The following is a 9,443-nucleotide window of genomic DNA, read 5'->3' as shown; positions in this document are numbered from 1 at the left end:
ACCTTCAAAATCCTTGAGCATTACCTGGACGTAATCATGGTCTGAGAAAGAGCATGGGGAGATCGTCGCAGTGTCGACAGCGGACAGTAGGGAAGATGAGAAGTTTTTAAAAGCGATCAAGCCGGGACCCAACACCAGCAGCGTTACGCCAAGACACCTCCACCGAATCTGGAAACAAAGAACGAAATATATCAGTAATAAAAAAGTTAGAAACCCATTGTCTAATAAAATTAGCACCTCGTTGTGTATTACCCCTATTTCCACCAACCTTATCCAGCCTTGTATTGCAAACGCAATTAAAATCCCCTCCCACTATTAGTAACCTATTAGTGACTAGAAACTTTGAAATATTATGGAAAAAAGCCTCTCTGTCATCAGATTTATTGGGAGCATATATCTTAATCAATCTAATGCATACTCCATGAACCCTCCCATCTATTACTATGTATCTGCCATCAACATCAAACTCAAAATGATCTAAATCAAAACCAACTGTATCTTTAATTATCACAGCTACACCCCTGCTATGATTAGTTCCAAAAGCCCAATAACATTTCCCCTTAAATTTATTCCCCAAGGTTTTTGCAATATGAATGTTATAGACATGAGTTTCCTGGAGGAACAGAAAGTCAATACATGCATGAAATTTAAAACTTAAATTATGAATTTTTTCAATTGAACCAATCAACTCATTACAATTAATTGTTGTAAAATTGAACATTGGTGGTTATGTTTGTTTGAGACTAGTAAATAATGCAAATATAATATTATATTATGAAACCAATGTACTCCCTATCCAGGGAGAAGTTTTGTTTGAAGCGCTGTTCTTTTACTCATAGTCCATAAACATAGCATGGTCGTTATCATTGGGTTGAGATCCATAGATACAGCCTACTTGTCAGGAGGCTCCCCTCCTCTAGACTTTTTCATTGCAATCCTTGGGGACGATCTTTGCTGCTCTGATATGGCTGCCGTGACCCCAACGCCCGTAGTTGCAAAAGAATGCGTTCGTGTAGGAGACGGAGATGCAGATGACGCCTCTGGCCCTCTCTTACTGTCCTTGGAACCCTTAGACCTGTTTCCCCTCCTACCACTCGGAGCAGCAGCGGATGGTGGAGGAAAATCCATCTCACTCAGACACTTATCCCCTTCCTGTGAAAACTGTTCCTGCTCTTTACTCCAATCTGAAGACACATTGATTTCACACTCCCCTTCCTCCATATTCCCCTCCAATCTGTCAACTTCTCCTTCACCTGCAACTGAACCACTCCTATCCTCTTCTTCCTCCATATCCGACATATCTGAATCATTCACTGACTGAATATTCTTTGCAGTGTCAGCGTAAGATGGTCTAGCACCATTACCAACAGTTACCGAAGACCTATAGGGACAATCTCCCCTGATGTGCCCGATTCTATTGCACTTAAAGCAGATGGGGAGTCGACCAGCTGTAGAGATGAGCATGGCCATCTTCTTCCCCATCTTCACGATATATGGCAACTCTGTATCATGCGCCTTCAAATGAAGTGTCACATACCTAACACCAGTACCAATTTTGCTGTTGTCTAAAAACTCTGTCTGCCTGCGTACATCCTTGACTCTGCCATAATTCGAAAAGAATTTCACCAAATAGTCATTGGAAATGGTATCATGTAACCATTGTACCTTCAACTCAAAAAGTTGGTGATTATACATGGAAAAAGTGTATTTTTCACCTTGCACAGTTACTGATCCCAGCGAGTTCAAAAGATTGGCAGGTGTATCATGAGAAAATGTCACAAAGTATTCATTTCCATTTTTCCCTTTCCAGATGGATGTAATGTCTGCAGGCTGAATATTAATAGCAGAGCAAATAAGAACTTGAAATACCTGATCTCGATTCAATCCTCTGTTCCTTGAAAACATCTTCACCGTCCTCTTCATGGCATCCTCATCATAATATTCGCTGGGCACAGTTGGAACATTCAAAGCTGCAGCCTCCGCCATGGTGTAAAGACGAAAAAGGAGGGGCGACCACCTAAGGTCTCAGGTACGTAGTACCACCACCCACTCGTAGACCTGATGGAAAAGAAGAGTCAAAATTAGATCAGGAACTCAGCAAAAAAAACAATATTCACCCAAAATCCTCTCCCGGCACGTCGATAAGACCAGACACTTTTTCTTTTTGATACAATTTAATACATAAAATTTTTTTACAAGCGCGGACAGCGCGGTCGCTGCAGGGCAGCCTAAAATTATATCACAAAAAAGAGTTTTGCCCTGCAGCGCTAACAGAAAAGAACTAAAGAAGAAAATGCCAAATCCGGCTACATGCACAATAACTATGGACGCTTTATACATTAAATAACTAAACCAAACTGAACGAAGCAGGCGTAAAAGAATGTAGGGAACGTAAATGAAGCATGCATAATATATACATATATACACAAAATTATAAGCAATTATGCCATATACTGGCTACAAACCAAGAATAAAATATTGAATAAGTTATTAATCACACACTATACACATATATACATAATCATAGGGATATGCATGCTATAGACTTTTTACACAATATGCACAAGATCATTATACATCTATACAAGTAACAAAAACACAGAAACTAAATTGCCATTCTGGCATCATGCAACGCATATCTGCTTACATGCACAAACAATATTTTAAAATATACACAGTTATAAGAAAAATGTACTTACATTTAGATGTATAATGTTAAATAATTAATTCTAATGAATGATCAGCATTGATTCTACAGAATATAAATGAAGAAAGCCAATACTTAGAAAAGATAGATAATGGAAAGCGACAAAAGTCGACCTTGACACGTGTCCTAAGGAAACACAGAAAACGTAACATGATATCGTTCCCATTCAATTTTGTGTGCTCAAATTTATTTGAATTCCGAATAAGCCAAATTGTATACTTTGCCAAAGTTAAAAGGTAAATGCATAATGATTTTTGATAAGAATTTGGAATTTTAGGAACCAAATTAAACCGAATGACCTCATTAGATCTTTTCAATAAACCAAAAGACAATTGATCTAACCACTGGAAAACGATATCCCACAAAACATCCACACACAAGCAATAGATGAAAAGATGATCAGAAGTTTCTACTGCTATACGACAGAGTGGACAGTTAGGAGAGACAGACATTCCCCGAGTATAGAGAGTATACCCCAAGGGGAGAGAATCATAGATGAGACGATAATTGACCGATTTCGAAAGTGGATCCACGAAGGAATTATGTAAATTAAGCCAAACCTGCCGGAAAGGGATACGTGGATACAACGTTTCAACTTTATTTTCCACAACAGTTTGTAATAAACAAACATAGTACTGTTTTGATGTAAACCGAAACATATATATCAGATAATTTGAATTGACAGCTTCAAACTGTCTTATAGCCAATAAAGAAGTCTGATAGAACAGCGGCATTGTCTCAGAATGAGGAAATAATAGCGAAGCAAAAGTAGGACAATAGTGACGTAAAGACATTCCAAACCAATATTTTGCAAAAAATGTCCACTTAGCTGAAGAATTAAGTAAAAGATTTTGAATGTGCTTTAAATAAAAGGAATATAATTTTGCATGGATGTGTACTACACCCAAACCCCCATCCAAAGTATATTTATAGCACACAGACCTCCGAATAGGCTCAGCAGTGGATTGCCAAATAAACCGAAAAGTCTCCCTCTGAAAAAGGTCGACATAATATTTTGAATATATAGTTACTGCCCCTCTATACCAAAACTTTGACAAGGCCATAATATTGCACACGGTAGATTTACCAAAAATAGAGATTGAACGTCCCTTCGCACCGTTTAAAACCGAACGAAATTTAGATAATATAGGATGTAACTGATCGTCTACATTGACATTCCTGCCTGTTACAATTCCAACTGTTTGTGACTGCTCAATCCAAGAAATACCGAAAGGGTGATCCGATCTTGAACGCCATTTACCAACAAAAATGCCATGAGTTTTTGCAAGATTCAATTTGGAGCCGGACGCTTTACCATAACAAGAATATGCTGCCAAAAGGTGGCCAATTGAAGCGTCAGTTGTACAAAATCCAAGCCCATCATCAGCAAAGGCAGATATTTTTGCTGAATCATCAGTGCCCGGTAAAGAAAGCCCTATGACTTTTGAGTTTTTCCGTATATAACAGAGTAAAGGCTCCAGTGCTAATACATACAGAGACGGGGACAAGGCACATCCCTGCCGGACAGACCTCGTTACAGGAAACGGCTTTGAAATGTGTTGGTTAATTATAAGCGCACTAGATATGTCCTGATACAAAATTTTAACCCATTTCTTAAAATTTGGACCAAAGCCAAAAGTGTCCAACACTTTAAACAAAAACTGATGAGAGACCCTATCAAAAGCCTTCTCTTGGTCTAAACTGATAAAAGCACAAGGTAGGTCTTTTTGATCCACATAATCCAACACATTGCGAATTAAATGGCAGTTGTCTTGAATAGATCGGCCAGGAACAGCACAAGTTTGATCCATATGCACGATACTACCTATAACATTGCCTAAACGTGTGCATAACAATTTCGAAATAATTTTGACATCAACATTTAATAAAGAGATGGGACGCCGGTTACGAACATTATCAGCATTATTAATGTCTTTACACAAAAGAGAAATATAAGATGTTTTAGATGATTCAGGCAAAGAAGACTCCTGAAAAGACAACTGAATAACACGGAGAAGTACATCACCAAGAACATCAACATTATAAACATAAAATTCCTTAGTAAGCCCGTCCGGACCCGGAGACTTATTATTCTCCATAGTCTTAAGGGTCTTTAGAGTTTCGTCACGAGTTATCTCCCCTTCCAGCGAAGCCGAATCATCCGAATGAAGCGCCGGTAAATCAGCAAGGAATTGATTGCAAATTTCATCATCAATGGGCTCATAACCAAACAGTTCGCTATAGAAATCAACAAAAACGCCCATGATTTCACGAGAGGTAGATACTTTATTGCCAGACGAGTCCAAAATTGAAGAAATAGTTTTCTTTTTACCTCTCTGTGTCTCCTTGCGAAGAAAGTAACTGGAAGGCCTTTCACCATTTTCAAAGTCCTTAGCCTTAGAACGAACTAAACGACCTTTAAATTCCAATATTTAAGTTGTTTCTTTACAGCCGCAATTTGGTCACAAAAAAGTCCAGGACGTAGAGATTCAGCTTGACACAAGTTTCTATATTGCTTAATTAGATCATTATGAAGGGAAGCCCGTTGCGACTTACGTACCTGAGCAAATAATTTAGTGAAGGACCGAATTTCTAACTTAAAGGCATCCCACCAGTCTAAAGTAATGGAGCTTAATGGGGGAATATGATTTAAGCAGAACCCAGTAAATAAGGTTTTAAAAGAATTATCTAGTAACGAATTATTAAACTTAAAATATCCCGGACCAAAAGTTATGCCAGCAAAATCCCTCAGCTTAAATGACACATAATCATGATCAGAAAAGGAACAACTAGATATATCTACAGACTCAAGCGAACAGCGTAGTGCAGAGGAAATATAGAACCGGTCCAAACGAGATCCAACGCCGGCCGTATTGCGCCAGGAAACCGGCACAGAACCGGGAAACTTAGAGCGATATACGTCAAAAATAGAGAAATCAAAGACCCACTGCTAAATCATATGTGATCCTGCTTGCACTAAACCCCTACCACCAATTTTGTCTAACTGTAAATTAACTACTCAATTAAAATCCCCGCCTAAAATAATACTTTTATTTGTGACTAAATATTTCGTAAGATTTCTAAAGAACTCTGTCCTATTAGCATCTACATTAGGTGCATACACATTAATAAATCTAACACTATGTCCATCAATAGCTAAATCCACAACAACTAATCTTCCTTCTATGTCAAAGTGAAAATATTCTACAACAAAATTAACATTAGACGACACAATAAACCCCACCCCACGACTAAAATTGCTACCAAAACTCCAAAATGCCTTCCCCGGAAGTTTTGATTCAATCGACTTAGCTAAATATAAATTATGAATGTGAGTCTCTTGAAGAAATAAAAAATCAATGCTATCATTAACAAAAGAATTAGATAATACATTTAACTTTGCAGGGTTATTTAAAAGACCATTACAGTTAATGGAAACAAAATTATACATAGTGAATATTAAAGAATTGGTAACAGAAGCGCACGTAATATATACGCATGCACAATACACACTGATAACCAGACTTTTTTACAGTAACAAATCGAAACAGAATACAAACACAACCTCGAGGAAAAAACCATAACTTACAACCAAAATAATCCAATACCATAGCATAACACGATCTTACCCATGAATATCTCAAAAACTTCATAAACAAATTAATATCAACATTTACAAGTGATATGCAAATTAGCTGCGCCCAAATATTATACACAGTAAATGATATAAAAACAAATTTTACCTAAAATGCATAATGACCACCGAAAAGATAAGCTTCCTCCAATATGTACAACACAATATATACAGAGATAGATCAAATAACACTCCCCACAGAGGGAGAACCTGGCAAATAAAGTTAATTACAATGAACTAGCTCGTGTTGTGGTAGACATAGCGTGGCCGTTAACGAAATACACCTGCTTCATGAGAAATTAAGGGGGGTCATGTTTATCCCCAAGCACCCTCTCAGATCGGCGGGTCCCCGACGGGGAACGCGTAACTGCCACAGCAGCCGCATCTGCCACTCCCGCAGGGATGACAGACACTCTCTGTTTCTTCCCCGACGTGGCCCCGCGTGAAATGGATCTGTGACGGTGCTTGGGCTTGCTGGTTTGCCAGTCCTGAGAACTGACATCAGCCAAAACAACATCAGTTTGAGAATCCATCGGATCCTGTACATCCATACTGGACACAGACGCTACCGATGCATAAGACCTAGCTTTCTCACTTTCATTCTCTTCCTGACACTCACTTTCTCTCATGCTTTCACCCTCAGATTCTTTCACCCGACTCTCCTCGACTTCACCCTCACCCATTTCCTCATCAATATCACTTTCTACAGTCACTTTGTTCATTACATCGGCAGTCGGCTTTGCCACACCCACATCATTGTTAGCATTCATATGCTCCTGTGTCTTGCTCCTATTGTTGTAATTTCTTGGACAGTCTGATCTTGTATGCCCCAAATTAAAACACTTTAAACAGACAGGCAGCCTACCTGGAGCAGTGATCAACATCGACATCCTGTCTCCTAGTCGAACGATGTAGGGGATGCTGCCTGTCTTACTGCTGTCTATCTTCACTTGAACGATCCTCACTCCTGTCTGGATGGGCTCCCCTCCAACAATCATTGTCTCTGTAGAAACTGAAAGGACGGTTCCATATCTGGAAAAAAAATCTCTGAGAAATCCGTCAGACACTACATCGTGAATCCAGTGAATTCTCAAGTCCAATACTTCTTTCTCATATGCGGTGAAGTCTACCTTCACACCTCTATACATCACAGATCCAGCAGTAAGAAGCAGACGAGCCCTGTTCTCATGTTTAAACGTACCGAACCATAAACCTGATGATTCAGTTTTCCATATGGATATAATCTCTTCCGCTTGCACAGCAGGAGTAGAAACTGACTGGACAATGTCCAGTATATTTTCACGATCGAAATTCTTTATCACAGACTTAACACGTACCGTGCAAGACGACTTTTTCCTATCCAGGAATTTGGTCGGCACTGCAGGAAAGACTGACGCCGTTTGGTACGCCATGAGAAAAATGGGGGGAGACACAAGGTCACACGACCACTAAAAATAGTGGCCGATGCCCACCCGTTGACCTGTAGAACAGAAAAGTCACAAAGAGTCAAATATGAAAAGTCAATAACCAAAGATTCTATAATCAGCACTGCAGCTGTTAAATCCTCGACTACGTATTCCTCCTGGATCCTAGGATTAGGGCTTAGACGAAAGGCCGAGAAGCGATGCCGGTTGTCGGCTTGCGCCGGCAAAGTACCCACAGCATCTCATTATGGGGCTGGATGTTTACATAACCTCTTTCAAAATATTCACCTCCAAAATTACACGCACGAATACAGGCAATTTCGGACCACAAATTAGTGCCACGGCCAAACTGACCTTCTTTGTGGAGAAATTTGACAATTTGTGTCAAGGCAACAAAATGTGTAAATAACCTTCTTTATTTCTTTGAATAAAAAGAGCGCAGACGCTAAAACGTCGGGCCGACGTAGGAAAAACGTCCTGCAGCTGGTGGATCGGCACTTAATGAACAAGGCGTGGTGAAAAAGCAATTGGGAGAGTTTCTGCAGTCCCGACTTCCTGAAAGTCGCGCCCAGACAAGCGTGAAAAAAAGACCCACTGCAACTGACCGCGTGGACTAAATCCACTTAAGTTAAATACATTTGAAGTATCAAAACAATGTTAGGGTAGGTGAATTTTAGTCACAAATGTTGTTTTAATTAAGAAATAGAATGAAAATTAAAGAAACTTTGAAATTTCAATGTAAACTGACCCGGGAGAAACCCGCCGAGCCTTCTGGTACTTCCTTACCACTTGAAGCACTTTCTAGGGGTTAGCTGGCGCTTAAGACGTGTGTTATCGACAGGGCAGAATGTGGTTGTGAGGGTGTGATTGTCTGCGACGTAATTTCCGGCGTGCGACATCATTGCCGACGTCCTTGGATACGGGGATAGAAAACAACTGCAAGTGGAAAATAAATCACTTTGAGGAACCTCCCGGGGCTTGGTTTGGACGGAGTACAATGTGGTTGAGTGGATGGGTCCATTTCTACAGTTTGGCAGTGGTTGCATGGTGCCCCCAGTGAAACGGACGCGCAAAAAGGGAGGGGACAGCGCAAAGTGAGATAAAAATAGGCAAATGAAATGTGAAAAACAGAGGTCTAAGTTAAGGGTTCAATTTTTTAATTTGTATTATGAGTGGTGGGCCATTCCCGGAAGTACTGCAATACCTGGGTCAACCCGTGATGAGGGCGGAGGAAGCTTCGTGGCACTTCATCCCGTTGCAAAAATCAGTTTAATATCGATGTCTCCAATAGGAGACGTATCAGATATTAAGCTGATAAGAACAGATACTTTTTTCTTTTTAATAAAATTTATTCAAAAATATAATTTTAACACACGCGGACAGCGCGGTTGCTGCAGGGCGGCCTAAAATTATCACAGGAAAGTGTTGAGCCCTGCAGCATTAACAATAAATTAAACTACAGAGGAAGAGCAAAATAGAAAGTCACCGCTTTTACATATTTGTATGACATGCCACCATATTTACACATGCATATGATAATCCAATAAACACGGGACAAGCACACACATACCTATGTACATGTTTTAAAAAATGCCGACTACGGCTACGGCGCAGACATGGCAAATATACAGAATTACTAGACTGAATATTACAGTTTGATGAAACAGCAGTGAACAGT

General features: G+C 39.7%; 1 protein-coding gene and 1 non-coding gene across 2 annotated transcripts; both read right to left on the bottom strand.

Moving 5' to 3' along the window:
• Positions 1-891: 891 nt before the first annotated feature.
• LOC137271436 (uncharacterized) lies at positions 892-1,986 on the bottom strand. Its single transcript, XM_067803996.1, has 2 exons — positions 1,870-1,986; positions 892-1,515 (listed from the first exon to the last, which is right to left on the bottom strand). The coding sequence occupies exons 1-2, from the start codon at positions 1,984-1,986 to the stop codon at positions 892-894; spliced, it is 741 nt and encodes a 246-aa protein (XP_067660097.1).
• A 6,949-nt stretch (positions 1,987-8,935) lies between these two features.
• LOC137274931 (U2 spliceosomal RNA) lies at positions 8,936-9,127 on the bottom strand. Its single transcript, XR_010956280.1, has one exon. It is a non-coding gene; the product is annotated as a U2 spliceosomal RNA (small nuclear RNA).
• Positions 9,128-9,443: the final 316 nt, after the last annotated feature.

This window comes from Haliotis asinina, chromosome 2 (genome assembly GCF_037392515.1).
Source record: "Haliotis asinina isolate JCU_RB_2024 chromosome 2, JCU_Hal_asi_v2, whole genome shotgun sequence".
NCBI classification, from domain to species: domain Eukaryota; kingdom Metazoa; phylum Mollusca; class Gastropoda; order Lepetellida; family Haliotidae; genus Haliotis; species Haliotis asinina.
The sequence above is the reverse complement of the archived record's forward strand: the minus strand, read 5'-3'. Positions and strand labels throughout refer to the sequence as shown.

Coding starts and splice junctions, on each gene's coding strand:
- LOC137271436 (XM_067803996.1), bottom strand. CDS start 1,986: ATGGCGGAGGCTGCAGCTTTGAATGTTCCAACTGTGCCCAGCGAATAT. Junction 1,516..1,869: donor GAGGATTGAATCGAGATCAG/GTATTTCAAGTT, acceptor CTTCATTTGAAG/GCGCATGATACAGAGTTGCC.